The sequence below is a fragment of the Trypanosoma brucei genome (genome assembly GCF_000002445.2).
Source record: "Trypanosoma brucei brucei TREU927 chromosome 11 chr11_scaffold01 genomic scaffold, whole genome shotgun sequence".
NCBI classification, from domain to species: Eukaryota; Euglenozoa; class Kinetoplastea; order Trypanosomatida; family Trypanosomatidae; genus Trypanosoma; species Trypanosoma brucei.
Genome location: NT_165288.1, coordinates 827,926 through 855,675, shown reverse-complemented (window position 1 = coordinate 855,675; position 27,750 = coordinate 827,926). Strand labels below are relative to the sequence as shown.

The 27,750-nt window shown below is 49.8% G+C and overlaps 15 protein-coding genes across 15 annotated transcripts, besides 6 other annotated features; all 15 read left to right on the top strand.

The window, feature by feature from the left end:
- Nucleotides 1-578: 578 nt before the first annotated feature.
- Tb11.02.0530 (phosphoribosylpyrophosphate synthetase, putative) lies at nucleotides 579-1,904 on the top strand (the record flags this gene model as incomplete). The annotated part of the gene is made up of 1 exon (XM_823292.1): nucleotides 579-1,904. One exon carries the CDS (start codon nucleotides 579-581, stop codon nucleotides 1,902-1,904), a length of 1,326 nt encoding a protein of 441 aa, XP_828385.1.
- Nucleotides 1,905-1,983: 79 nt separating this feature from the next.
- Nucleotides 1,984-2,053: a sequence feature (GA-rich).
- Nucleotides 2,054-2,324: 271 nt separating this feature from the next.
- Nucleotides 2,325-2,373: a sequence feature (T-rich).
- A 1,261-nt stretch (nucleotides 2,374-3,634) lies between these two features.
- Nucleotides 3,635-5,635, top strand: Tb11.02.0520 (hypothetical protein, conserved; the record flags this gene model as incomplete). The annotated part of the gene is made up of 1 exon (XM_823291.1): nucleotides 3,635-5,635. The coding sequence occupies one exon, from the start codon at nucleotides 3,635-3,637 to the stop codon at nucleotides 5,633-5,635; it is 2,001 nt and encodes a 666-aa protein (XP_828384.1).
- Nucleotides 5,636-6,151: 516 nt separating this feature from the next.
- Tb11.02.0510 (hypothetical protein, conserved) lies at nucleotides 6,152-7,867 on the top strand (the record flags this gene model as incomplete). The annotated part of the gene is made up of 1 exon (XM_823290.1): nucleotides 6,152-7,867. One exon carries the CDS (start codon nucleotides 6,152-6,154, stop codon nucleotides 7,865-7,867), a length of 1,716 nt encoding a protein of 571 aa, XP_828383.1.
- A 247-nt stretch (nucleotides 7,868-8,114) lies between these two features.
- On the top strand, nucleotides 8,115-8,369 carry Tb11.02.0500 (60S ribosomal protein L37, putative; the record flags this gene model as incomplete). The annotated part of the gene is made up of 1 exon (XM_823289.1): nucleotides 8,115-8,369. One exon carries the CDS (start codon nucleotides 8,115-8,117, stop codon nucleotides 8,367-8,369), a length of 255 nt encoding a protein of 84 aa, XP_828382.1.
- A 515-nt stretch (nucleotides 8,370-8,884) lies between these two features.
- Nucleotides 8,885-8,905: a microsatellite.
- A 24-nt stretch (nucleotides 8,906-8,929) lies between these two features.
- Nucleotides 8,930-10,174, top strand: Tb11.02.0490 (RNA editing complex protein MP46; the record flags this gene model as incomplete). Its single annotated transcript, XM_823288.1, has 1 exon — nucleotides 8,930-10,174. The coding sequence occupies one exon, from the start codon at nucleotides 8,930-8,932 to the stop codon at nucleotides 10,172-10,174; it is 1,245 nt and encodes a 414-aa protein (XP_828381.1).
- A 297-nt stretch (nucleotides 10,175-10,471) lies between these two features.
- On the top strand, nucleotides 10,472-11,116 carry Tb11.02.0480 (hypothetical protein, conserved; the record flags this gene model as incomplete). The annotated part of the gene is made up of 1 exon (XM_823287.1): nucleotides 10,472-11,116. One exon carries the CDS (start codon nucleotides 10,472-10,474, stop codon nucleotides 11,114-11,116), a length of 645 nt encoding a protein of 214 aa, XP_828380.1.
- Nucleotides 11,117-11,611: 495 nt separating this feature from the next.
- On the top strand, nucleotides 11,612-13,588 carry Tb11.02.0470 (hypothetical protein, conserved; the record flags this gene model as incomplete). Its single annotated transcript, XM_823286.1, has 1 exon — nucleotides 11,612-13,588. The coding sequence occupies one exon, from the start codon at nucleotides 11,612-11,614 to the stop codon at nucleotides 13,586-13,588; it is 1,977 nt and encodes a 658-aa protein (XP_828379.1).
- A 386-nt stretch (nucleotides 13,589-13,974) lies between these two features.
- Nucleotides 13,975-13,995: a microsatellite.
- A 94-nt stretch (nucleotides 13,996-14,089) lies between these two features.
- Nucleotides 14,090-14,416, top strand: Tb11.02.0465 (hypothetical protein, conserved; the record flags this gene model as incomplete). The annotated part of the gene is made up of 1 exon (XM_823285.1): nucleotides 14,090-14,416. One exon carries the CDS (start codon nucleotides 14,090-14,092, stop codon nucleotides 14,414-14,416), a length of 327 nt encoding a protein of 108 aa, XP_828378.1.
- A 402-nt stretch (nucleotides 14,417-14,818) lies between these two features.
- Nucleotides 14,819-17,209, top strand: Tb11.02.0460 (hypothetical protein, conserved; the record flags this gene model as incomplete). The annotated part of the gene is made up of 1 exon (XM_823284.1): nucleotides 14,819-17,209. One exon carries the CDS (start codon nucleotides 14,819-14,821, stop codon nucleotides 17,207-17,209), a length of 2,391 nt encoding a protein of 796 aa, XP_828377.1.
- A 643-nt stretch (nucleotides 17,210-17,852) lies between these two features.
- On the top strand, nucleotides 17,853-18,980 carry Tb11.02.0450 (hypothetical protein, conserved; the record flags this gene model as incomplete). Its single annotated transcript, XM_823283.1, has 1 exon — nucleotides 17,853-18,980. One exon carries the CDS (start codon nucleotides 17,853-17,855, stop codon nucleotides 18,978-18,980), a length of 1,128 nt encoding a protein of 375 aa, XP_828376.1.
- Nucleotides 18,981-19,337: 357 nt separating this feature from the next.
- Tb11.02.0445 (hypothetical protein, conserved) lies at nucleotides 19,338-19,703 on the top strand (the record flags this gene model as incomplete). Its single annotated transcript, XM_823282.1, has 1 exon — nucleotides 19,338-19,703. One exon carries the CDS (start codon nucleotides 19,338-19,340, stop codon nucleotides 19,701-19,703), a length of 366 nt encoding a protein of 121 aa, XP_828375.1.
- Nucleotides 19,704-19,828: 125 nt separating this feature from the next.
- Nucleotides 19,829-19,858: a microsatellite.
- A 1,300-nt stretch (nucleotides 19,859-21,158) lies between these two features.
- Tb11.02.0440 (glycerolphosphate mutase, putative) lies at nucleotides 21,159-22,034 on the top strand (the record flags this gene model as incomplete). The annotated part of the gene is made up of 1 exon (XM_823281.1): nucleotides 21,159-22,034. The coding sequence occupies one exon, from the start codon at nucleotides 21,159-21,161 to the stop codon at nucleotides 22,032-22,034; it is 876 nt and encodes a 291-aa protein (XP_828374.1).
- A 386-nt stretch (nucleotides 22,035-22,420) lies between these two features.
- On the top strand, nucleotides 22,421-23,572 carry Tb11.02.0430 (hypothetical protein, conserved; the record flags this gene model as incomplete). Its single annotated transcript, XM_823280.1, has 1 exon — nucleotides 22,421-23,572. One exon carries the CDS (start codon nucleotides 22,421-22,423, stop codon nucleotides 23,570-23,572), a length of 1,152 nt encoding a protein of 383 aa, XP_828373.1.
- Nucleotides 23,573-24,657: 1,085 nt separating this feature from the next.
- Nucleotides 24,658-25,242, top strand: Tb11.02.0420 (hypothetical protein, conserved; the record flags this gene model as incomplete). The annotated part of the gene is made up of 1 exon (XM_823279.1): nucleotides 24,658-25,242. One exon carries the CDS (start codon nucleotides 24,658-24,660, stop codon nucleotides 25,240-25,242), a length of 585 nt encoding a protein of 194 aa, XP_828372.1.
- A 411-nt stretch (nucleotides 25,243-25,653) lies between these two features.
- Nucleotides 25,654-27,585, top strand: Tb11.02.0410 (hypothetical protein, conserved; the record flags this gene model as incomplete). The annotated part of the gene is made up of 1 exon (XM_823278.1): nucleotides 25,654-27,585. One exon carries the CDS (start codon nucleotides 25,654-25,656, stop codon nucleotides 27,583-27,585), a length of 1,932 nt encoding a protein of 643 aa, XP_828371.1.
- Nucleotides 27,238-27,272: a sequence feature (G-rich).
- Nucleotides 27,586-27,750: the final 165 nt, after the last annotated feature.

The following is a 27,750-nucleotide window of genomic DNA, read 5'->3' as shown; positions in this document are numbered from 1 at the left end:
GATCCGTGTTGGGATGCTACCCGGTGAGAAACCATCCCTCAATGGTGGCGTTACCGTCTTGACATGTATTAGTTTTCGTGTTTTTTTTCCTTTTGAGAACCAACTACTGTTAGTAACAGTCCTATCTATCGTAACCGTTTACGTGTTTGCACAGCAGAGGAGGGGTGAAGAGTTCGCGGGTGTCGATCCCTATATGAAGATATGTGAAGCTGTTTCCACGGTTACCATTTTGTTTATTTTATCTTATTTTGCTTGGTTCCTGGTTTTCCGTGCGGTTGTGCAGAAACTCAAAGGAGGCCATTTTTTTTTTGTAGGGATTTACGCATGACGAACTGAGAATAGCTTCATCCTCTTTTCCTCATTTTTTTTTAACATATATATGTAATTATAAATCAGAAATAGAAAGAGGTTTTCTTTGGAACAAAAAAAAAAAGCAAGACGGAACTATTTTTTTTTTTTTGACATTTTTGGTATATTGTTCTCTTTCTCCGGGAAAAAAAATCACTATTGACTCGCAGGTATTATAAAGAGTCAAGGGGTTGCCAAAGGAAGGGATTGTCTCTTGCTGCAAAATATGTATGGGTTGTGCTATGCATTTCGCACGTCTCTATCTCTCTTTCTCTTTTCGCTCCCCAACTTACTTCCAGTGCGATTCGTGTTTTTGCCCTTTTGCTTTATATGCCTTCTTTGCTGTTACTTGCGTTCTCTCATCACCTGCATATCCCATTTGGTTCTTGCCTCTCCTCATTATAAATTTTGTTTACCGACTTGACCGTTGTGATAATAAGAAATTGGGTTACGTTAGACAGAGTCCCTCGCGCGCAATTTCAAACATGCAGGGGCAAGCCGACGCCCTTACGCCAAAGGCCCAGCGTGTCGCTGCTGGTGAGACATATTTTTACCGTGAACACCGCAAGCCGCAGGTGGAGACATCCTACCGTATTCGCGTCATATCCGGCACGGCAAACTATGCCCTATCGGAGAGTGTGGCGAAATATCTCAAGGTTGACCTCTGCCGGACAGAGATCAAGCGCTTCGCAAATGGTGAGCTGAACATCAAGGTGGTAGATGATGTCCGTGGCGATGACTGTTTCATTCTCCAACCCATTGCAGCAAATGAGCACACCGATATCAATACCGCCATGATGGAGCTTCTATTACTCGTGCACACCTTGAAGCTTTCTTCCGCCAAGCGCATCACGGCTATTGTGCCCTACTTCGCTTACAGTCGGCAAGACCGCAAAACGGAGCCACGCGTCCCCATTTCTGCCTCAGCTGTCGCACAACTTTTGCAGTGCATGGGTGTGGACCGTGTCGTTACGGTCGACCTGCATTGCGGCCAGATTCAGGGATTCTTCCGCAACATGCCGGTAGACAACCTCCTCATGTTTCCAGAATTCGCCACGTATGTCATGCGACAACCGTGGTTTGACCGGGAGAGAACTGTGGTTGTGTCACCGGATGCAGGTGGTGTGGAGCGTGCGAATGTGCTCGCAGATCGTATCGGTGCAAGTCACATCGTGACAATCCTCAAACGCCGCTCCGGCCCCGGTAAGGTGGACTCTATGCAGACTGTGGGGAATGTTGAGGGCTACACGTGCGTTATCGTGGATGACATAGTAGACACCGCTGGAACACTTTGTAAGGCGTGCGAACTTTTGAGAGACATGGGTGCACTGCGGTTGGTGGCGTGCGCAACTCACGGCATCCTCACCGATCCGGCGTGTGAGCGCATTTCACAGTGCGATGCGCTCACTGAACTCGTTGTGTCAGACTCTATCGCTCAGAATATCAACTCGCAAAAGTGCAACAAACTCACCGTTCTGACGATAGCGCCACTCCTCGTGCAAGCAATTTACAATCTTCATTTCGAGTGCTCGTTATCCTCTCTGTTCCGCACATAGTGTGTGGGAGAATTCACGGTGATCCCTCCGCCTCCTTCCCCATTTTATTACGTACCTCTCCGTAGTATTCCTACGTTGTTTTCGTTTTTTCCTCAGTTTATCTTTCGTTCTCACAGTTCCTTCCTTCCTTCCTTTCTTTTTTTCATTTTACTTGGTGCTGTTATGTGGTCCCTTTCCCGCCCCTTTTTATGTATCTTTTCTCCCCACATCTACGTCTATTTTATACGTACGTGCGGATGAGGGAGAGGGAGGGGATTTTTTTGTTTTTGTTGTTTAAAAACCATAGGACGACGATTAATCCTAATGTTGTTGTTACTGTTAGTGTGTTCTTTGCGCTTCTCCCGTGTAACGGGAGTGGGTGGATGGATATTCGAATTCTCTCTTCGTGTACTTTGAACCCGGCGACGCCATGCACCGGGGAGAGGGGACAGGGAAAGAAAAGTAAAGTAAAAAAAAAAAAGGACGAGAATATCACTACATCAACCCCCTTTTTGCACACGCATATGAATCATGAAAGAATAACACTCGAAGAAAAGAAAAAAAAACAAGCGGGTGCATTCCTTCGACCCCCCCCCCCTGAATGAAGTCTGGCGGGTTCTAACGAAGCTGCTCCTCTTTTATTTTCTTGGGAACGATAGATGATGCACCCATGTCAATATAATATAAGGAGAGGGATTATATAGGATAAAGAGGGAAAGGAGAAACGAAATAAGGAGAAGGTATTATTTTTTTTTTGGGAGGGGGGGGGTGTGGTGTGAGGAAAATCAGGGACTGAGAAGCGATTGAAAGGGTGGGTTTCTTGAGACACAATTTTTTTTTTAATTGTCACTGTTTCAGGTATCGTTGTTACTACTAATCGCGAATAACATATTGAATAGCTCAGTCAAGATACCGGAGGCTAGAAAGCGAAGAAAAGGCAATTGAAGAGCAACAAGAACATGAAAGTGAGTGAAGACTAAACACATAGGAAACGAAACGGTTGTTATTTACGATTTTCTCCACCGTGTAAGCGACAGCTTTTCATTTTCTTCCTTCCAATGAGAAGCTGTTTGACCAGTCACTAAATGCCAACACATGCTAAGAAAAGGAAGTGAAAGCAGAATGAGTGTTGACACAGATGTCGCACCGGCGCAAGGAAGGTAATATTAAATGTGTTTAAAGGTAGACTGTCTTAAAAGTGTGAGCCTAATATCATATGAAGGAGAAATATAAACGTTGTGTGTGTGTGTGCGCACAGTGAAGCTCTGCGTGTTCGTATTGCCGTTTCCCCTCCTCCTGACCACGCAAAGGTGCTGCTGTCACTACAAACACAATATCTAACTTTGCCATCTTTTTTAAACCTCTGTTTCTTCCCCCCCTTCAACAATAACGTTGCTGTTCCTCAGATGCTTCTTAAAAAACTGTAGGCACTGTCTCTGTTTCCAATTGCGTCTCTTTTATATTTTTGTTTTTTGCAGGTTCTTCTAAACGCTTTACTTTCTGATAGTTCGTGGCAACTCTTTCTGTTACGAACTGGAGGGGTTACCCTCTTTTGTTCATGAAATACATCAAGCAGAAGCCAAAGTGAGCACTGGTGGCTTGTTTTATTGTGGGTGTTGCCTTCTTGCGAATAAAAGGAAGGAATACACTGGACGGAACAAGTCGGGGTTATACGGAGGAAAGGAATCCTATCATCACATTATCCCCCCTATATAAGCTGGTGCGAACAGAAAGAGGTGCTAGTATAAGAAATGCATGGGAGGAATAATGCGGGTTCCGGCGTGTCACCATCTAACGTTTCCACCGACGTGTCAGGTGCATTTGAATACTTAGACCGTTATTGCTCATCCGGCGTAGAAACTGGATTCGGCTCCAGGGTTTCGAGCAGAGGGCTTTCACCCCTCCCAGATTCTCCGGTGAATAATGTTGCCGCACCACCACCCGGCCGTTGGGTTCCCATAGCTCCGCCGGCGGAGATGTTGTCCTCTCCACCAGCGAAGGATGACGCGGCAGAGGGTGTAGCTACAAGATTATGGCGTTACATCAAGGGGGGCATGGATCGTGTAATGGAAAATATGCTGGAACCTAACAGATCAAGCAGGCCGCCTACTAATGCAAGCGGGAGCGAGCCCATTTTGGAGGTTGTCCGTCTGAGTGAACCTTTTCCCCAGGGTGCAGGCAGTGCGGTTGCGTCTCGAGGCTTAGTTTATGATGACAATAGTTATTTATACCATGAAGAAGAAGAAGAGGATGAGTTGGATATGGAGGATCTTGATGTACGGGTTGACTTGTCATCTGCTTTGCGGGCCTACCGTAAGAGTCCCAACGAGTGTTTCGGTCACCTCGTTGCAGCAGCTCTGGCTGGGCGCTCTGTCGAGAACCCTGTCACAGCTGAGGAGCTGAAAGAGGCACGGCTCAACCCCTACCTTGTGCGCATGTTGTTGGAGTCAAATAAGCTCAACTTGGACGATTACAACGTCCAACAGGAGCTGCAGCGCTGCATCGATGCCCTCATCTCCACGGAGGTTGATCGGGTTCCTCAGGCTGTGTTTGAGTACCTGCTCCCACTATTTAAGCCCCGTTTCGTGCGTCTCGATGCCGAACAGTACAGTGTGGTAGAGAACAGTGGCTTTGAGTTTGTTCAACTCCTGTACGAATACCCACACTTGTTCACTGGGAGCAAACACTTTATTCGGATGAACAACGCATGTTGTGGGTGGCATCTTGCTGTTTTTGTAATGGTGATTAGCGCCCTCGCAGAGGTTCTCTGTAACGTGGGGATCGCTCTGGTGTCGGTGCATTGGCTAACCTCGGATCCAGAGAGCTATTATGCGTTATACACGGCCATTGTATACGGTGCTGGCTATGCTTCACATCTTATCGCTATGATACTTTTGATGCGGGCGAGAGAGCGTAACCGTGTATTTGGTAACGTGATATTTCCATTTCCGTCACCCCATCTTCATGTCCTGCCAGTGGTGCCATTGTACAACATTGTGAGCATCGTCACTTACGTGCGCTACTGTTTTGTAAACAGAGGTGGATTATTTGTGGACATTATACATGACATCACAGCTGCCCAGGTTTTGTCTACCGTATGCTTTTGCCTTTGTTTGGCGGTGCCGCAGTTTATGTGTCAGATGTATTTGGTTTCCACCGTGGACGGCGAGTTGGCGTTTAACAAACGCTACCCCTTTCGTATGCTAAGCACTGCCGTTTGCACCACATACTTGTTAGCGTTACTGCGCTTGTGCTGGATCTTTACGACGCAGACCTCAATTAACAATTTTGGGTTCGCTTGCTATAGTTTCCACAGCAAACGAATCATACAGCGGTACTCTGCCCTCTTGCGGATGGTTTACGCCGCATTGCTCTTTCTTCTCGAGTTGAACGTCTTCATATTCGTTGTGACGGTCACCAGCGCAAAGCAATGTCACAACTATGAAAAAATGGTGCTTTCTGCAATGTCCATAGTGTCTTTTGTGGCGATTTTTGTGTTTCTGGTGCTTCGCGGTCACACCGTGTTTCGTATCGCATGGGCACTAATCCCCCTTACGAGCCTTCAAATTGCTTTGGTTGTGCACAAGGGGAAGGACTATCCACCCGAGTGCCCGAAAAACCGGGAAACACCCGAGTACGGTCGCCATTTTCAAATACTCGTCTGTTTTGTACCGCTGCTATTCTTGGTGTTATGGCTTTTACAACTCTGTTACGTGTTCGTCGTGAAAAAGCGAATATGTTCCCTCTTCTAGGTGATATGGGGAAATGTACTTTCCCCCGCGAACTTTATAAGTTGGTTCGCATGCGTTGACGAACCCCATCTGCTCGCTGAGAGGTGCCTTGTTGGAAGCGGCCGAGTTGGTGTTTTTTTTTAAATTCCCATCTTTATCATCGCCTTTGCTTTGCCCTTCCTCACGGGTGCGGGTTGGCCGCCCGGTGGGTGAGGGCAACTGCGGGAAAAAGTAGCGCTTCAGGGAGTTTTTTTTTTACCTTTTTACTGGTTTTTTGTATTATACTACGTGACGTCTACTTGTATTTCCTTCCCCATCAAACTTCGTGAAGGATACAGTGACTGTCCGCTACTGCTTCCTCTCTCCACTTAAATTTTATGTAAAATCTTGCCAGGTGTTTCCTCCTTTCATTTCTTCTACCTCCTTCCCCTTTAGTATCCATTTCTCTTTCTATACGGTACCGTGGTTGGGGACCGAGGATTACATGCAGAGAGAAGGGGTGGGGAAGGGACAGCTGAGTTTATCGCTTATGTGCTGATGCGCTCCGTGTTGAACGGTTTTGCCGCATTTTCACGCTTTGTTCCTGTTCCGACGCTGGCACGTGCTAGCATTCAATGCCGTTGGAAGAGTATTCGACCTGTGGAGGAGTTGCAGCGTCGTGTCGGACAACTCGTTGGGGCGGGTGACGTGCGAGGGGTGGTTGATGAAATCCGCATGGGGTTATCTCAGTCTGTCTTCTCGATGAAGGCGTTTGCAAATGCGTTATTTCTTCTTGAGCGCACCAAAAACGAGGACACTGCCATGGACCTTGTCAAGCAGGTACAGGAGTCAGGTTTGGTGGGGTTATGGGACGACGAAAGTGTGTTGGCTGTTATCTTACGACTACAGTGTGCCGCCGGTGATGCTGCTGGAGCTACGAAGATGTTTTCCTATATGGTTTCCCATCAGCTGCTTCGTTTGCGGAGTGTTTCTGTCTTTCTTTCTTTCTGGTGCAAACGTCGGGACCGCCGCATGGCTTTCGCTGTGTACGAAGAGGCGCTACGGCAGAGGATGGATCTGAGTATGGAAGACTACCTTGCAATCGGTCGCCTCTGTGTAAATATAGGTGAGCCTTTAGCCACGCTCCACTGCTTGTTGCGGGAGATGCAGGGGCACGCGGATGGCGTGTCTGCAGCGGTAGCGGAAGAGGTGATTCGGCCTTGGGCTTTGAGGGGTGGGATGGAGGTAACAGACGTTACTTTTCCACACAGCGACGCAATGCTTCCTGCTGGAACGTGCTGTTCTTGCTCCAGCGTGTTGAGCGGGCACCGTTTCACAGCGTTGCAAAAGAGTAAGCTTTTGAGTGACGTGGTGCAGATTGCCATGGATGGCGGGCGGAAAAATTCACCACGTGCGCGGATGGCGTTTGAGACCTGGCGACGATTTATTTCTTCACACGGACACTCTATCGATGTTCTAGTGGACGGCGCTAACCTTGGCTACTATGGCCTCAGTAGTTGGTATGCCTTGGCCAAGCGAGAGCTGCTTTTAAGGCGTGGAAGAAAAGAAAGCGACATTGCACCACAGGATGTTGCTTGGTCGAAGCGCCGCTTTGTTGATGTGTCCGTTAATTTTGAACTTATTGAACTCGCTGTGCAGGAGGCTTATCGCCGCGGCATGCAACCGCTGGTTCTGTTACACGAACGACACTGCGAACCAAACAACGTCACAGATGTTGGGAAAGCATTAGTGTCGAGGTGGCGTCGCGAAGGTGTGCTGTATTGCACTCCAAGTGGTCTCAACGATGACCTTTGTTGGCTGTACGCCGCATTGGAGCTCACCACACCGACTGATGCCGTTCCTCGTGAGGAGAAGGGGAAGACGGTGTTGGTTTTGACGAACGACTTGATGCGTGATCATCACTTCAGACTTCTCAGTCCCCGTCATTTCTCCCGCTGGCGCGATCGCCACCGTATCGCGTTCAAATGCTCGCGCGTAGACGATCGCACGCTGCTTCATTGGGAAATGCCAGCACCCTACGCGCAGTGCATACAGGAGCTGAGCCCCCTCACTTGGCATATTCCCATTTCGACAAACCAGTGTGGAGGGGAGGACGATGAGACGGAACATCATAGTGCTGTAGATTCCTTCACAGATAGTACCAGTTACCAATTTGAGTCTGACCGACACGCTGAACGTGCTGAAAGTGGACCTATCCATCCAACTCAACCCTCACCCCTTCAAGTTACACAGCCTTGGTTATGTGTACGCTAGGGTGGGATGTGAGGGCGATTTGGTTGGCCCACGTTACGCTGTTCTCGACTGTTTTTTTTTTCCGGTTTCTAGGTTGCTATGTTGAATTACGGTGATATACGCGTTAGGACTAGATGCCATAATTGCTTACACGTATTCCATTCTCAAAGTTTCCTCTCCTCACTGTACCGTTTTATTTTATTCTACTTGGCTCCCTTGAATCTTGTGTTTCTCTCGTAATTCAAGTAGCTGTGAGAAGAGAAACGAAATGACAAAGGGCACCACGTCGATGGGGCAGCGCCACGGGCGTACGCACATTTTGTGCCGCCGTTGTGGGCGCAACGCCTACCATGTGCAGTGGGAGCGATGCGCTGCCTGCGCTTACCCTCGCGCCCAGCGCCGACGTTACAACTGGTCTGTCAAGGCCATCAAACGCCGTCGCACCGGTACTGGCCGCTGCCGCTACCTGAAGGTCGTCCACCGCAGGATCAGGAACCACTTCAAGACCGACATCAAGGCCTAAGCAGCCCAAGGTGGTGCAGTGTCTGGATATGATGCTGGGTGGGTGGGATGGAAAAAGCACACACCAATGAAAAGTGTTACCTTGAGACCTCAACGCTGTTCTCACTTGTCGATGGCTAGCTGTATGCTGACAGTTTTCGTAGTCAGTGAGTTCTTTGTTAGCCTCAACATGGCTGCAGTTTTTCTTTTTCCTTTCTGATTTGTCCCCCTAAGCCTTAATATCTGTGTTTCTCTCCGCTGCTTTGCATTTGCTCTGAGTGGTGTTTCTCGCGTCTCCATCTTATATTAAACTTTGGGGAAATTGTTTTTCTTTCTATCCCGGCTATAATTTGGTTCACTCTGTTGTACACAACGTTGCGGATGTACACACGACGGCGCAGTGTATACTCGTTACGAGTGGTAATTTAGACGAAGAACTCAGGGGAGGAAACGTTTTGTCCTTTTGGTAGCACCGCTTCAGACTCTATTTGCGACCGCGTACTGTGTCTGTATTGCCCGTTTTAATATCGCGCAAACATATATATATATATATATATAGTGAGGCAGTATCTGTTTTTGAACATGTTACGTGTTGAAAACTTGCGGCGTTCGATGACTCGCCTGGCTCGTCATTCTCTCATTCGTGCCGTCCCCTTTTCGCCTCTGAGTGTCGGATCCAGTACCGACCAAACCTTTGGTGCCCCCACCCGAACACCATTCCGGTCTCACACGTGCCTTCTTTGCGATGTGTCGTACGAGTCGTGGGGAGACCACGCAGAGAGTACCACTCACATAGCGCGTCATGCTATTTGCAGGACTTTTGTATCCCCTGAGCGACATAATGCGGTAATGCAACAGCTGTGGAAGCATATTCGTCTTGATTTTGGGTACGTTGACGAGGTCACTCATAAAAAGGAGGACCGTCGACGCATGCGCCTCGCCTCCACGATGCGCCACCTACAGGAGAAGGGAGTGCTTCACCACTCACTTCCCCGTGTGACGGTAGACGCGCAGTCCGAGGTATCGCTTACGGTGGAGTCAGATAGCTTTGTGAATTATATGTTCCTGGGCGAAAGCTTTGCGCGGCAGGAGACGTTGGATCGCGTGGCGCGGCTGATGCCGCGGGCAGAAGCTCTTGAACTTAGTAGTATCATATCGTTTGTTCTTTCGAAGAGGCGCCTAGCTCATTTTTTCGATATACTTGACATGCGTAAAATGGTTTTAAATGGTGACAGTTCCGACGATAAGGCGTCGGCTGATGGTGGCGTACCACCCACCATTCCACGTCTGCAGCAGGACGGGAAGGCTGTTATCCTGTTCAGCTGTTTGGGGGAGTTGCAAATGTTCTCGCGGCGGGATCGATCGCACAGCGTGGCCACACGGTCAGCCGCGGAGCAACTGGTCCTCAATGTGCTTGGCACACACGTAATGGAGAACATCATAGGCGAACTGGTGCACGAGGCACTGCAGACTGTCGTGGAGGAAGGGACGGCAGTATGGCGTGAACACTGTGGTGAATTGAAGCACAAGTTATTTGAAGGGACAAAGGCGGTATCACCCCCCATAGCTACGACTCCAAACCCCGTGTCAAACTCTGGTGGACCAGAAGTGACAGCGGACGTTAATGATCAAATGTGGGTGGACCTTTGCAGATTGTACGTGCTCGACAAGAATGGCAGTGTGCCTCAGCTTCAACCTACGGTGAAGCGACACTCATGGCATGATGTGGCGCGCGCGCTGACACTCGAACTAACGGTTCCGAATCCAGTGAACAAGAGCGCCGTTTTCGCTGCGGCTGCTCCCCGCCTTGCCACAAAGAAAAAATAGGCGCCTGTGCGCGTGTGTGTGGCATGTGGTGGCCTGACTTCTCTCCACCACTATGCCATTCATTTGGTTTATAAATGCGCTGGAGTCTTCTTGGCAGCTGTTGTGGCACGTGTGTCCGTGCTCAACAAAAGTATTGGCTTTCGCTGTTTACCGAATGTGCTGTACTCCTTTCAACTGTCACTCTGTTTTGTGCTTCGTTTTTTTTTTCTTTCCTTAACGGTCGTTTAGACCCACAGCTCGTACATCGCTGGTGGTTCTTCTTCCGTTCCGTCGTCGCAGCACACCCAGCCTCATCACATGGGTGATTTCGCGCTCATCTCGATGAACGGGGATCGTGTGTTTATATCCCTCGACCCGGTCTTCACATCTCAGTCGTTGTGGCTGCAGGCGGCGGAGGGCCTCGGCGAGCGCGAGGGTGTCGTACCGATTGCCAGCACCGAAACACTGCACAACCTTGTTGAGTACATGGCCTTTCAGGCCAAGCGTATGGCTGGGGTTGCAGAGGGCGAGTGTAAGGGGGGGCAAACTGTGACATTGCCTATTTCATGCACTACATGTAGTGGAAGTGGGGGACTCGGGTACGACGTGCATTCGCTACTCCCCGATCATGACATCGCTTTTCTTGATCGCTTTGGTGGAACAGGGGGCGTTTGGGAGGTCGAGCAACAGGAGAAGCTCATGGAGTTGATGGCTACTGCAGACTTTGTCGGCCACGGGCGGCTGAGTAGGTTATGTGCCGTGTACATTAGTTGTCGACTAATGTCTGCCACGGAGTCGGACATCTTGTCGTGGTTTTCGGTTTGTGGAGACCGGTGTGGTGGCGTCGCTAGTGCGGATCCGGAAGCGGATGATGGCAACCGCGCGGGTGAGAGGGTTCTTAGGGATGCCGAGCGCTTGCGCATTCTAAATCAAATGAGGAAATACATTGAGATTGAGGATTAATTGACCACCCGTTTACCTTGGGAAGTGTAGTGGCTCCAACCCTTGCGTTTCTACACGTGCCCTTCTTCCGACATTGCGCCCTGGTGAATGGCTTGACCGAGGTTGATTTGTGGGAAATAGGAGAAGGACGGTGCCTGAGGTTCCTTGGAGAGGGCTTGCTCATCTTTCTGCTCCCGCCGACCGTGAATATAGTTTCGCCCCATCTTAAATTGCTTGTGTGATGCCGTAAACTGTATGCATATTAGTTGCTGTTGTGCAAGATAGGGTCTCAACCTTCCACCTCCTCTTCGGGTTCTCTTTTTGATATCCTTTAAGCGATTTTTTTTTTTGGGGGGGGGTCAGGCAGCAACCGTTGCTGTTTTTCGCTACCTGACCACCAAAAGGGGCCCCTCTCAGGTTTTAGTTCTTGACCGACCACCAGTAAAACTGGAAGTTGGGAAGCAGAGACGTAGTACGAGTAGGAGATTAAGGGAAACAAAATAGGCACCGCCTGTAATGAGACCGCGCCCTGTTGGGCGGAGGGCAGATGGGGGCAAACCTGTGTGTACGCTAACTCGTCCCCCTGCGCCACCACCTTTAGAGGGATCAGATCCAGAGATAGCAGTTGTTGGGTCGCGTGTTGTGCGTCTTTTGCGCGATGCGCGTGCTGTCATTCGCGAGCAGCGGCCACCGAACACTCCACCAAGGACCCAACCAAAGTTCGCTCCCAAGCGCGTAACTCGTCTCACCGCACTCAACCCAACTAGTGGAAACGACCCGCCAAAGTTAACTACTAACCAGCAACGGATGGATCCCATAGCGTTTGTTACTTCTCTTGATAGTGCGAAAGATGCACCGCCACAACAACTCGAGCAACTTAACCAGTTAAAGCGCTGGTTGTGTGAACCCCAGCACGTTCTGTGGGACACATTAACTGGGCGTTTGGTGGATATTGTGTTGTCCCCGAAGACGGACGCGCAAGTGTCGGTGTGTGCAGCGTCTATTCTTTTGCGCTACTGCGATGTTAATAGGTTTCCCTCCCTTCCGGTAGTTACACGCCGTTTGCACGAGCTATGTGAAGTTGGGCTTGAAGGTCAATCACTTGAGGAGGTTGTTGTGCGGGAATCGCTCTTACAACCACTTGTACAACTGCTGAAAAATGATGAACTTCTACTTTGCCAGCCCTGCGTGTTGTGGGATGCGCTTGAGGCGCTTCGTTCGTGCAGTAGCAGTGAGGCAATGCTATCTCAGATGGTCACCCTAGGAACCATCCCCAGCACAAATTCCCTGGTGGAGCGCATTATACAGTTGTTTCAAAACTCATCGTCTCCTCCTCAACCCGAGGTTTCTCCAGCAAATAAAAATCTGATCCGCTCTTTACTTTCGTCCACCTGTTTGCTCTTCCGGGACTTCAGTGCTGGGTACTCTCATCACCTGCGAAAGCTTGGCTCCCTCGACCGCGTCATTGATACGCTTGATCACTTCCGTGATGATATGGACGTCGTACAGGCCGCGGCACGAACAATGTCCAAAACAGTCTTCAACGATACCTGTTTGGAGCACTACCGGGAAAACATTCGGACTTGCCGCGTGGTGGTTGCTGCGCTTGAGTCAAGCATGGAGGTGGGGGGCATAATAGTCACCCGGTTGTGCAGCGTATTGGCACGTCTTGTAGAATGCAGTAAAGAAATGCGAGATTGGTTCATGGAGAACCATCACCAAATATTGCTTCGGCTAGTGCAGACGCACATTGCCCAGCTCAAAGTGGACGGTAAGGAAGACGAGCCGGTCGCGCAGAATTTCGAGGATCCGGAGCAGGAAGATCTTCTGCAAAGTGTCACATGGCTCGTAGGTGTTGCATTAATGAGCCCTGGGTGCTCGACAGCGTTCGTTCGCAAGATAACTCCGCTCTTGGTGGGATTTCTCAAGGATTTTGACGTCGCGAAGTGGCACCTTACCTTTATATATACGCTGATGTGCTTAAGCAATCTTTCATTTTTCTTTACTTCCCTCGAAAAGAGCGAGGGTGGCCCTGCGGAACTCCAGCAGTTGTACGAAACTCTTGGACCGATGCTTGCTGGCGTCCTCTTTGATGGGGATACCGAAGCAACGGTTGAGGCAACCCGGGTCCTGGGCAACATTTGTCTCACTAATGCTGGGCGTGATTGGATGGAATCGAACCGATGTGATGAGGTTTGCGTCGTATTTCTTGGTCATGAAGACCCACGCGTTGTGTACAATTGCTTTGGTGTGCTGCTGAACCTTACTGCAGCCGACAGTTGTCAGGTTGCTGCAGATCCGGAACTTACAAAGATGCTGCTGCAGCACACCGCGAGGTACACGCGCGCGGAAACTATTGCCCTGGAGAAGGAGAGAGAGTTGAGGCATTTCCAAGCTTCTGCAAACAGTCAATCTCCAGAAGGCACAAACTACACGGACCAAATAGCCGATGTAGTTGAGAAACTACTCCTTAACCTCAGTGGTCTTTTATGAGTAGTGGTATAGATTCTGATGTACCCCCACCACGAAGCTACAGTTTTGCCCTTTTTTTGTTGACATGGCTGATGCAGTTTTGCGCATGTTCTATACGTTATATTCATAAATATACACAGTTTTTTTTTCAAGGATAGAGATTTCCCCTTGCTTTGCTGTGTGGCGTCGTCGTTCCCCAATTGTGGAGAATTTCCACCGGTCTCTGCAATGGCGTGTCGCGCGGCAATCAACGGACACTCAGCATACGAAGTGAAGTTTGACGTGCTGTGGTTGGAACTTCTCAAACTGATGCCAAACACATATACACGTACTTAAGCTGCTTTTCCCTTTTCCTCTCTTGTGAGAGGACGTGTGGTTGCATGTATGGTGACATTGCCTCACAACTTTATATATATATATATATATATGTTGAACTCATTCGTGGAAACTTCTTTCTTTTTCATGTGTATTACAGAGCGTGACGAGAAGGGAAGGTGAGACGTAGAGGGATCATCTCTAGCAATGAGTGCTCTTCCTGATGCTAGCGTTTCAGATGTTAGTCCGCAGTTCGGTTGGTATCAGCCGCGGTACCTGGAAAGACGCGAACCGCCTATGAGCACCTTCCCGTCACTTTCCAAGGTTGTAGTGAGCACCACCCTTGATGGTAAGATTAGTGATGAGGAAGCGGTGAAGCGGCGGGTCGCGCTTGGGTTCGCGTGGGAGCGCGTCAGACCGATTGAAGAAGTTTGGAATGGACCACCTATGAGTGATAAAGTCCCACCAGCAAAGGATTATGAGCGGCTACTTCTGGGCGGATCGGGGGAAGAATCTGAAATGAAAGCACTTTAATGAGGGAGCCGTTCATTGGGTCCGGAATGTGGCTACTTCGGTGTCATCACATTTCAGCGTAGTTTTTCCGATGGGGCGTCATCATTGGCTGCACCGTTCTCGCTACAAAAAGTAGTGTAGCCGTTGCTGTCATGCATATATGTGATTATGAGTGCGTGGTTGCACCTTTTCTTTTTTTAAAACTCTGCCATCCGTAAAGCATATCTTTTTAACTTGGGGTGTTTTACCTTTTGAAAAAAGAGTTTTCCCCCTTTTTTTTGTTGTTCGACGTCGCGCACGTGTGTGAAAATAGTGGGTAAACAACAGACTCGTGAGTATACAATAGGTGAAGAAGGTGGAAAAGCGGCTTAACCGCGGCAGTCAACGGGGATAGTGGAAGGAAAGCCGACGACACTTAAAGACATGCTGACAACATTTGAGCAGCAGCATGGCATGGTGGAGTTGCCGCCACTTGGTGAGAAGGTCAGTATTTATGATCGTGGCTCTATATTTGCTGTCCACGATAATTGGTTGGACACTGGAGCTGCAAACGACACGAACAGCACTTCGGCGCACCCATCGCGGGCTTTTGCCGAAGTTTATCTTGGCTCCGTGGTTCGTTCTGTCTTTACAGCCGATCAGTTCATGCGGTGGTCCAAACGAGATAATCGTGTGGAGGAGTCTAATTTGTGGAGTTTGCTATTAGAACTTCTACTGGATGCGGAACAAGCTGTGAAGTACAACCCCGATGCTATTGGCATAGCGAAAGTACAGCCCCATAGGCAGTGGTACGTTTCTCATCAAGCCCATATCCAAGACTTGCTGCAGCGTCAACCGTTGCTCCGCCGTATGAACATTATTATCCGGTGGCTGGAGCGGGTTTACCGCACCGGGAACGCACCCCTGAAGTTGGCTTCGTCTCGCACCCCTGAAGAGGCTGTGCTGCTGCGACAGATTGTTCTATCGTGCTTACGCGGTGGTGAGCTTCACCGTGCCATAGATTTGTCAGTGACGGCCAAAGACTGCATGTACAGCTGCCTGCTGAGCGCCGCGCAGATGCAAACGGTGGCAGAACCGTGGTTTAACGCAACACCTTTGGTGCCCTTATTCGGGGAATACGGCAACGGGGAGGTGGATCTGGAGTGGGCGTGCAATGAGCACCGACTTGATAATCTTTCTCAGCTGTATGAAGACTCTGTGGCCCTTTCCACATCAAGTGAGGGACAAACAGCAGGCGGAGGCTTGGATGGGCTTATTGCGGCAGTGCTGTGCGGCAACCTGGATGTTATGGAGCCAGCCTTCGCTACGGGAAACTGGAAGGACGTGGTGTGGTGTCACCTTCGCTCTGCACTGGTGCTGTGCTTTACAAAGACGCTGATGGCTGCACGCCATAATGTCCAGGCACCATATGGGGCTCTGGTAGAGCGACTCACTGGATCGCATGACTCTTGGCAAGACGAAACGGCACAGTCAGTAGTGCGTCGTCTTGCCGATAGACTTGAGAGTAGTTACTTTGCCACAGTGTCGTTTGAGGAAAAGCTACAAATGCGCGTCATTCTTCACTTTCTTTCCTCCGACAACGCGGATTGGACAAATGTGTTGAATGATTTGAGCAGAGTCAAAGGTGTTGCTCAAAGCGACCCTAATGGCGTTAGGTTGGTTTCCCACTTGTTACTGTGCCTTGATACAGCGTACAGTGAGGCGTTACACTCACGTTCTGTACAAGTGTACTCGACTAGCCTTGCCGAGGCTCTCACTCGATATGCCGAAAGTCTTGTGCAGCTTCCACATTACGCGCCACAGGACGCAATGAGGGCGGTAATTGCGATGAACTTACGTCTGCGTGATGCACGGCAGCGAGCCTCGGTGTACGCTGCGTTCCTTGTTGCGTGTAGGTGCCGAGAGCTGCAGCTAACCAAACGGGAAGAGGTGGAAGCTCTAGAAGAAAAGCTGGTACAGATGTTTTGTAAGGCTGATCCAGTGAGTGAAGTACACGACGAGGTGATGCGGTTGCTGAACCAGAAGGTGGAACCCGCCACCCTGCTGACGCATAATCCCCTTGCAGAGGCTGTGATGTGGCGGGCGATGCATGCGGATTCACCTGACGACTTCATCGTCGCCTTGCGTCACTCACTCGAGGCCTGTGGCTCTTTCTGGTTGGCGGAACCACGCGCGGAGCTGGACGCTATTACAGACGTGGCAGGGATAATACGTCGAACTATCCTACCAAACCTCCGAAGGGATAGCATTGCCCTGTCGGCCACACCCACTGAAATGGAGCTCGCTGAGTCGCACTTTTGGATGACGTTTGCTGCTTTGCGGACGGCAGCGGACCAGCACGCGAAGACTACTGCGCGACTCGACTTGGCTCTTGGTGGGACAGACCGTACGCTTGAGTTCCAGTTGGTGCAGGACGAGGCTGCGCTTATGCGTGAGCTGCACAGCTTGGCACGAAAGGCCCTTACATACGGCGGGGCTGTTGTGCACCGAAGCCGTTCGTGCGTCACTGCTGTCACATGGCTTCTGCAAGTTTTCGTAGAGGAGGTTGTGCTTTCCGTTCGGCTTGCCGCATCGAGGAGCTCTGTTATTGTGGAGTATCTGCGCCATGTCTTTGAACTTATTGAACAGATAAACGACTCGGGTTATGTAGAGCCGTCCCTCATGCCCCAGCAGAGCGCTCGGGATCTTTTCGCCGCAGTGCGGTCATTGCGTATGGCATGCGGGCAGAAGGCGCATGATCTTTTAGTGGAAGAGGCGAAAAAGGTTGCTGTAACACAACAGCAGCTTTTTGTGACATCACAACCGAAATGGTGACGTGTGGGGTGGAGATAAGACGGTAAGAGGTGCTCGTACGCTTGATGTAGCTCAGAAGGATGTGGGTGGCCTTATTCACTCTTTTGATCTCTTTCCCTGAGCGCACGGATGCGTGCACGTATACACATTTGTATACATACATGTGTCTGCGGGTGCTTACAAGGGCCTCCTGGGCGCCTGTTTGTGAGTTGGAAAGGGTACGTGTAACAAAATAAGGGCGAAATGCATGGCTAGACGCAAGAATGGGGCTGGTGTTCACATTAGGTTCGCTAATCCCACTTTGTTTTTCCTCCCGTTTGTTCCTCCGCTGCTGTGTTCTGTATTGTGAGGGTAGGAAAGCCGCGGTGTGCAAGGCCCCGTCCGCATTGTTGGTTCAGTCTCTTGCTGGGTTGCTCCCTTTTTCACCCTTTTTGTCCCACCACTCTCACCGTTCGTTAAGCGTGGAAATCGGGTGGTAGATTTTGTTGTTGGGCACATATACTGCCACCGCAGGCAGTTCGCCCATCGCATCGCTTCTCCCAATTTTGTACCTTTTTATTTATTAGCACTCTCTCGTTACCGTTCATCGTTATCAATCTGCTCGTACGCTGCTTCCACCAAGAGCGAAGAAACGAAGTAGTGAAGGTGTGAGGAAATCGGGAAAATGGGCGATGACTGCGAGACGGAACTCGTAGAGGTCTTCGGGTTCATTAGCAGTGGACGCGAGGATGTGCGCAAAATGGCTGTCCAGGGACTTGCACAACAGAGCAAAGACAACAAGGAGCTCTTTGCTCTCCTCGCATCTTCTACGCACGGCCCCCGTTGCATTGACGTCTTGCTCCAGTTTTTGCACGCGGGAAGCGTCGCCTTGTTGGGGGATGTCTTGACTGTACTCATCAACTGCGCCGCGGATGGCACATGCACGGAGGTTCTTGTGACCCAGAAGGTTGTGCGCAGGGCTATGCGACTTATTGACAGCGTTGAGGCCTCTGATCATCCCCAGTCGCTCCAGCGGGGGTTGGAGGAAATGACGTTGATGCTCCTAAGCAACCTGACGGCAAGTCACGTGAGCGCGGTAGATGATCTGTTGCAGGTGACTGATGAAGATCTTCGTGGATTTTACTTGGGAAAGTTGCTGACATATTACACCCGATTTACTGTTGACGATGGTTGCAGTGTTGAGGTTGCTGTAGCTGGGGAGCAGCAGCAGGAAGATGGGGGAGATGACAACAAGAAACTTAGCGAGGGGGATGCGGTTCGTAGTAACAGTGGCGGAAACAAGAGTGAGGAGTTGAACAAGACAGTTCCCCGTGACCTTCAGCGGTGGATTTTGCAGATCTTACTAAACGTCACGCGCGTAGCAGACGGACAGGAGCTTCTGCTGGAAGATGACGACTGGTTAATGGCTCTTTCAGACTGTCTTAGTTCCTTGAACCCGCGGCATCGGTTGCTGGCAGCACAGTGTTTTCGCAACTGCAGTTTCCAGCGTGAGCGACACCCTGGGATTCTGCGCAGCCGCTGCCTTCGTGTGTGTGTTGAGCGCCTGAGTGATGGCGCTGAACACATTGGGGAAATCGAGATGCTGCTCGCGGAAATTACTGCGAATCTCATGCAAACCGAGGCGGGTATTGGGCTACTAGAAGAGTTAAATGCAAAGAAACATCTTCAGGCATCGGTAACTGCGGGTAAGGTTCAGGCTGACACCTGCAAATTCCTTAACGAACATGTGCTGCCGCTTCTGGACGATATCGTCGACGCCTACGTTATGACTAGCGGTGATGAACTCGACTAAAGTAAAAGGTTAATGCCGAGTAATTATATATACGTACTCACTCTATTCTAACTTTTTTCACCCTTCGCCGCACTCTGCTCCTGAGATCATATTTTGGGGGAACACCTGTCCGCTTGGGAACGTGTTGCAAACGGTAGCTCGGTTTCACCCCTTTACAATTTCTTTGTTCTCAACAGGGTTAAACCGCATACACAAAGAGATAGCATATATCGAGAAAAAAGAAAATAGAAGGTAGTATTTTTCGTGATACATTTAGTAGTAGCGTTAGGAAAGAGTTTGTACAGTTACTAACAGTGTACAGACATCAGCTTCATCAAAAAAAAAAACAATAACAAGGCAGAGACATACCAGACGAAGATGCTCCGCCGTTGCGTTTGCTCCACTCCACTTGCACGCACCGCCGCCGCCGGTGCACGCACGTACTTTTACCCTAATCCTGGTGAAACGGGCATCAGTGGTGCTACTATGAAGACGCTACTGAAGATCACCTGCAGTGTGATCCTCGTCCAGGCATTGGCCATTCGATACTTTGTTTTCGAGCGGTACGGTACGAAAAACCAGTACGTGCAGGATTGCACAGACCTTTGGGATGATGATGGAACAGTAATGGAGGGTGAGGAAGCTGTTGCCAACCTTCGCATCCAGCGCGAGCGCATCATGCCCTTTATGAATGATATTAAGGAAAAACTTGAGGCCGCTGGTGCGGATACCGACCTCGCTTAGTTAGGCATGGAATAGGGTGGGAAGCTCGCTCGAACTGTACATGTGGAGCATGCGGAGTGGAGCGGGGGAGGGGTGACATGAGATGCAAGGGGAAGAGGCGGGGCGTTATCCGTTGTCATGGTCTGTATTATTATTATTAATATTATTATTATTATGCAGAATAAGTTCGCTTCTCCTCATTCATTCACTCATCCCTTATCTATCCACAATACGTAGTTGTGTGTAAAGTGGCCGTCGCCGAGTAGAAACTGTAGTTGCTTGGTTGTTTGATATATGTGCCTTTCTTTTTTTTTTTCTGCGCACGCTATTTTACATTTCCAAATTCCACCTTATGTACAGCAAAGTAGCAGGAAAGAGACAGAGAAGTGAAAGTAAGACGTGTCTATGGAACGAATGGGTTAGGGTTTGACCCTTCAGAAAACTTAACCAAATGCCACCCCTGCCACTTTTCTTTCCCTTCCCTTCAATTTTTTCGTTTTTACGTGTTCTCATGCAAAGTTTTTTCGGTGACCTTTCACTACCCGCGACTATCATATGTTGTGTGTGGCACCCGTAACAAATGGAAGTTGAAGAATGAGAACAAGTGGGGCAAAGCTAGCGAAGGAAAGGATAGCAGTCTTTTCATCTACAGTGATGACAAAAGCTGGGTGAGCAAACGGTAAAGCAATGTCCAGGTATTTTTTTTTCTTTATTTGTCTGACTATGAGTCTAAACTGAGCGGCCATTTTTAAAGGTTATTCTTTCTTGACTTTGTCTTGTTTCCCTTGTCTCCAGGAGAGCTTGTACGGAAAGTTCTCAGTGGGTTGTCTATCACCGATTATCTTCAACACGCTGTTATGCGCAACTGCCGACAGTGGTGCCTGCTTCTTCCCCTTGTGTGTCACATACTAATTCTGTGTTTCACTTTTATGCCATTGTTTTGCCTTATTGTTTCGCATCTCTTTCCCTTTGCCTTTCAACTTGGTAGTACATGTGAAGGAAAAGCTCTAAGGGCCACGCACATGCATATGCACATGTACACACGCATATGCCGATGATTCAACTGTTGAATGTGTTAGATATCGCGCTTACTGTGGGTTTGGAACTGTAGTGCCTCATATACCTTCCGCGTGGTGGGAAGGCTCCACAGTAGGTAAATTACTCACACCCAAACACTAGCCGGGGGCTGATGGGATTTTTGATCCTTGCATCATGACGGAAAACCCTTTTCACTATGAACTCCTGATTCTTCTTCTTTCTACTGGATGCTCTTGTCTCTTCCAACCCTAAATGTGTGAAAGCTGTGAAATTGGTCCGGTGCGGGTAAGTAAGCCGAACAATATAACAGTATATTTTCTTTTGATTAATTTATCTTCGCTGTGAAGCAGATTGTTAGCGCAATATTGAGGAAAGCAGGTTGAACCATTTATATAGGCTTCCCCATACACTCCATTGCGCCAGCACTTGAGTTGTGATATGTCACGATGTGGGCGCAAGCTGGATATGTCGAGTGGTTACTGGCTCCCACGGCGGCTGCTTCTTGTGCGACACGGCGAGTCCGAGGCAAATGTGGATCGCGCATTGTATAGCAAGGTTCCGGACTGGAAGATACCGCTGACGGCGCGGGGCCGCGAGCAGGCCTTCGAGTGCGGCCGGAGGCTCCGGAAGATCATAAAGAATGAAAAATTGTACGTCTACTATTCTCCGTACACGCGCACCAGACAGACCCTAACCGAGGTGCGCAAGAGTCTACTGCCGTCACAGGTGCAAGGTGAGCGCGAGGACGAGCGGTTGCGGGAGCAGGAGATTGGCAATTTCCAACCACTGGACAAGATGGACGAGATGTGGGCTGAACGTAGTGAGTTTGGACGCTCGTACTACAGATTTCCAGATGGTGAAAGTAGTGTGGATGTCGGCGACCGCGTGTCCAAGTTTTTCGATTCCCTCTTTCGCGAACGTGTGGAACTAAATTATCTCTCGGCGCGGAAGCAAATGATCACTGGCAGTAGCAACGACGTCGGTCCTGCCTCGTTTACGGTACCGGACGACGATGATCATAATGTTGTGATAATATCGCATGGACTTTTGATTAGGTTGTTTGTTGGGCGGTGGTATTCGGCGCCGATGGAAGTCTTTGAAACGATGAAGAACCCACCCAACTGCGGGATTGTCGTGCTGGAGAGGCGTGAGGCGGGGCGACTGGTGATGACGGATACTAGCAAGAAGCTTTTCGGCAGTGATCCACTCTTAGAGATGATGAAGTTTGACGGAAAGGATAATGTTCAACTGTTTCGTCACCTGTTCGCTGAAGGTGGCTACTCCTTTTCCGCAGGCGAGGGAACGGACCGGTAATTTGATGGTTGTGAATGCTTGCTGAGTCAGAGGTGCTTGTACATACCCGAGGGGAAGGTGATGTTGAAGGATTTTGCAAAGTGGTGTAATGTACGTAACACGTATTTACGTACCTGGTATATGTGTGTGTTCACTCATTTTCGTGCGTGTCACCCCTCACTCCTCTCCCAAGGTCACTCTTTTCAACATCACACGCTTACCTGCTAGCTGTTTTTTAACCGGCGGCATTTGCGTGCTCTCTTCTTCTTTGTTTTACTTTCTTCTCTTGAGTTGTTTCTCTTGGCTCTTATTTTAGCTCTGTGATTTTATCGTTTAGTCTCACGTTTTTGCTGTCGCGGATCGTTTCTTTTAGCTTTAGTTGTGGTCTGTGAGTTCCCCCCTACGTGATGGCAGTTGTACGCAGGTGCTCTCATCACCGGATTTGCAAGCAGTGGGATCGTATTGTGTCATGTGGGTCACTAAAGGCACCGCTATGCGACGTTATGCACTTCACGTCTTCCACGTGGCCACCTCACCTTCACCCTCAACCAACTACCCAGACAGTGAGGCCCTTGGAAGTCTCAAAGGAAACCAAGGCACTAGTAGAAGAACCTGCAGTTGCTGTTAACCTTTGTGAAACTGCAGCAAATGCAGCCACAACGGACCCCGCTTCATCAATGTTCTCCGTGCCTTCTCCAACTTCGGCCTACGTAACACACACGGAGTCTCAGGGTAGGATGTCCATTACTATTCGCAGTGGTGACCGCCGCCAAATGCTTAAGTTCCCAACGCAACCTGTTGAGCCTGTGAAGCGCATTATATTCCTGCGCAACGGTAGAAGCCTGGCCAACGTCAACGTTTGCACGCACGTGACAACTCCTGATTGGCGTATTCCTATAGTTCCTGAGGGTGAGGAGGAATCTTATGATGCGGGCCGCCGGCTGGCTCAGCTCATTGGGGATGAGCCAGTGTATTACTACCTTTCCCCCTACGTGCGGTGCCGTCAGTCATTCAAGCATGTGCTGCGCGGGTATGATGCCTATAGAAGTGAGCACAAGATGGAAGGTGAGTCTATTGTTGGGGTGCGAGAGGATGTTCGACTGCGGGATGGAGACATCGGACGATATAAGTCAAAGGGGGAGCTCCTGCACCATCTAGCTGAAAGGGAAAAGTATGGCAAGTTCTATTACCGCTTTCCCCACGGCGAAAGTGGCGCTGATGTGTGTGATCGGGTTACAAGCTTCTTAGATGCCTTCCAGCGGGAGCGGATGGACTTTCCCATGGACACAAATGTGGTGATATTAACACACGGACAAACAATCCGTATGTTTGTGAAGCGCTGGTTTAACCTGACAGTTGACACGTATCACTCCATGGTGTCGCCCCCCACTGGGTCCATTAGTACGTTGACGCGTATGCATCACCGCAGCTCGTTTCGGTTGGATGATGCTTGCATCGAGTCGATGCGTCTTCCCCCATCGCTTAATAAGTATAACGGGTACAAATATCGCAACAAGCAGGTACTGGGATCCATGAGTACTGGAGCGCCTTTCATGTGAATTCCGTCATTTCTTTCCTTCTTGGATCTCCTTGCTCTTTTCTTCCCTGGGAAAGGAGATTTTTGTGCGGATACGTTTTTGTGCGTGGGCGGCAGCGACACTCTTGGGGAGGTGAAGGTGAAATCACCCGTAATGGTGATGCTAATGGGGAGGAACGAAAGGGACTAGAAGGGTCCAGTGAGAAAAGGGAAGTAGGGGATTTTGACTTCCCTGGCACATGGGTACGTTCTTCTACTTTACTTTTGTTTTCCATGGCCAGAAGTGTACAGGGAGATATACTTTTATGCCACTGACCACAGCGACTTGGTAAATGTAAGACCAGCCACGTATACAGATCCCCAAGTTTTCCTCCTCATTTTTACCTACGCCGCTCTAGCACTTATTGTTATTACTGTTGCTGTTGTTATTTTTTACAGGTTTGGCAGTTTTGGTACCGGTGGCACTGTTGTAATATCCCTTGACCCGTGTGTTCTCCCTGTGGATAAATGTATGTGTGTTTTAAAGGAAATTAAGGGCCGACAGCGCACATACATATAATTGGTTGGACGTTTAGCTCTTTAAATTCAATGCGTCTCTGGGTAGATATTTAATCCGCTTACGCAGTTCTGTGTTCGCTTGGGAAGTTGGCCGCGGAACGGTGAGAAAGTGCATTACTGTTGCCCGGGTCCAAGTTATGTTTCTTCTATAGTTTATTCGTCGTAGACGTGGAGCCACTTCTAGTGAAGTTCGCACCATTAACAACTTCGTTAACCCGTCCTTCATTTTTTGTTTCGTTCCAGACACAGGGTAGCCTTCCATGAGAGCTGCACGAGCAGCCGATGAAACCATGTCGCATTTCTTCTTCACTTCTCCATTTTCCTCCTCAATTCCCCCCGTTTCTTTTTCTTTTTTAAAAATCTTTTTGCATCATATTATACTTGCTTTGTCTGGTGCTGCCGAATTTATGTTGCCTTTTTTTATCCTCAGTAAAGAAGGGAGCCTGAATAGACGCTTTCGTTGCTGGTGGCCTCCTCAGCATTACTCCCATTTACGTTTCATAGTTTTTAAGGTTTGTTGACGCTTGTTGGCAGGGTGGGGTAGACTTAATGACAGGGATGCTCCGTTGCATTATATGTGCTGGAAACTCAGCTCACTACCGCTGCCGCCAGTGTCGTAGCATGTATTGTTCCTTGAATTGTTTCAAAGAGCATCGCGACGGCAGCGGTGTTGGCAGTTGTTCTTATGAGCAACAGCAACTAAAGGAACCTAAAGATGGCGGTGGGGAGGATGTGGTTGCTAAGAAACCGAAGCTCGATTCGTCACGTGACGGCTATATTACTGTTTGCACCGAACCTACCACCGGCAATTCATCCACTATGGAAGAGCAGAAGGAGCTTGACTGTTCCGCTGGTGCTCGGAGGAGTGACGATTATTCCGTATATGGAAGGCGGGACGAAGATGGCTCACTTGTTGTTCTTGGAGAGGCACATCTGGCAGCATTGGCACGCGACGCTAAGCTTCGTAACCAACTTCGAAGTGCGGAGCTGCAGCGTCTCTTACGTATCGTCAACATCAGTCGCTCGCGTGTTGACGCACTAGAGGCAGCGCTAGCCAACGTCCCGGAATTCAAGGGGTTCTGCGAAAATGTACTTGAGGTTTTGGGTAGGGTTGATGTAAACTTTAACTCCTGACCTGAGTTGGGGAGGGGTGGGGATGGGCGGTGTGCGCTTTTTCCTACGCGTGGGCATGTGAGGTGCTTCTCCGCCCCTATTTTCTTTCGCCCCTTTAAACCTCGTTGGGGTGCATTCCATTCGTGGCGTGTTTACTTCTCCGCACTACGGTAACGCAACTATACAATTATGTTTAAGGGTGTGTTTTTCAGCCCACGTACACCCGTGTGTCCGTACTTTTTCCTTTGGCTGCCTCGTCGTTATTCCTGTCTCTTGCTTTAAATTTCTATCATCCACTTTTCACCTTATTTACTCTTGTTTTATTGTGCTTTCGAAGAAGGTTTGAACAACTAGTGAGTGCAAAGTTTCTTTCTTACTCCTTGTTAGTAGCAGACCATACACGCTAGTGGGGTAGAGTGATTCAAGCTTCAAATGCTTTTTCGTGAAACGGCAAGTGAGACTAATTCCCTAGCGGACCAGGATGGATTTTCATCCAGTGAAGAGAGTATGGCAAGCTGTCAGTCATACGCAACGCGACAGTTTGAGGACAGAATGCGCCTTCTTAGTCTGGATGACTCAGAAGCCGGTAGCAGTATTGGAATTTGGAGGTCTGACGCAAATGAGTGCGGTTCATTAGGGTTTCCTACGGCGAATGAGGACTGCGTCGGCGTCAGCGTTTTCGATGAGGCGTTTAGTGGTGGAACTCAAATATCTTGCCTCGACTGTGGTGAATATGAGGAATGGAGGTCACTCATGGGGGCCATTGATGGGCGGGGGGACAGTAGTGCGACGTTCCATGCGTATCCACCGTCAGATTACTTCAAGGCGAATCCGCCGCCACAGAGCCGCGCGCAGGAGTGCGGCACCGGCGGTGGTGGAATTGCGTCTGGTCATCATGGCACGAAAATGTTTATTGGTGGTCTTCGTTTTGAGGTCGTGCAGACGGGTAGGCGGTTGATAAGCTGGGTTTTCGAGGTCGCGTGTGGTGTTCAGGTGCCGGTCACTTCCATCTTGGTGCACCGTAAGGCAAAGGGTGGACGCTGCGGCTCCCCAACTGGTTGTGCTTCGATATTCGTGGTAAACGAGGAAGACGTGGAGTCACTGCTCTCCATGAACCAGCGGATCTATTGTGGTACCAGGGGGATTTACGTGGCGGCTTCCACGGAGGAAATGGCACGACTCTTCGAGAAAGAAGCAATCACGGATATCGCAGACGGGCGCAAACGGGGTCCGTCACACCCAATAGTAATTGAGCGAGCGTACGGTGCTGCTGGGCATCCGTCTGCACGCGACAGCAGAGCTGCCTCCGCTGCCTCTGCCTCTTCTCGTGGAGTTCCTGTGCCCCGACCTCTATTGACACCAGGTGTAGTATCGAAGGAATCGCAGTCGCCGTTTGATCCATCAATGACGACGTTTAGTAGCACTGCCTCGTCTCTCAGTAGCGTCGTGTCTCTGCCTTCTGCTCCGGTAAGTGGGGCGTGCGGCGCCGATTTGTCAGTATCTAACCAGACCTCACAACAAGGTGGGGGGGACCCCCGATACGTCCAGTACCCGGGCGATGGGGAGGCGAATCGGCTTTTACAGCACGTTTCTGAAGGTTTGAATTGCCCGTCTGGCGTGTTTCTTGGAGGTCTTCCTGTCGAAGTGACCGCAGTGTTCGTCGCCTGGTTTTTCTCCCTTATTAATGTACCTGTTCATCCGAAAAACGTATCACTGGGCGTTGATTCACACTTTACTGAGAAATGTGGCTGCGCCTCTGTGCGACTTGAGGAGGCGGATGTATTGAAGGCAACCAGCTGGTCTAAACGTGTGTTGTGCAGCTCTGGAGGTGTGTGCCTTGCCGATTCCCATCGTGCGCTTTTGAACCTGCAGGCAACCCGTGACAAGGCGTCTCCTCCCTCGCGGCCACTCTTCATAAAGCGCCTGGATGCGGGACGAGGCGTGCCATGTGGTTCCGCCACTACAACTAGTCCCTCCACCTTACTGGTTCCTGCGACTGGAGTTGCCCCAGTTGATGCCCCCGCCCCCGCCCCCATCCCCATTCCTGGCCCACTTCCACTTGGCGCCCCTGCAGCACCAGGCGGTCCGCTGCCTCCAGCGCCTCTCCCTGTGGCGTGGGATGGCTCTCAGTCGGCAGCACCCGGACCCTCATTGCTGCCATTGCGGGAGGCAAATTTGAGCAGCCGGCCACCTCCACCACCTTACATGCCGAACGTGATCATTGGACATCAGCATTACCAGGTGCCAGCTGGAGCAAGCATACAACTACAGTTGGTACCTGTGATCACAGCACCAGGAATGGTACCGACGCCTATTCAGCCGATGTTCCAAGCTGTGCCGCCCCCACCTCCGCCACTGCAGTGAGTGTGGGAACGTGCCTGCTTTGAAAAATAAAATTGAAAAGGAAAAAAAAGACAGACAATCCTTTTTTTTTTTACCTTTTAAAGACACCAGCTGAAAAACAAAAAGGAAATAAGTGCTAAAGGGTATTTGGAGGCAATAATAGGTGCCCATACATTTTTCATATGC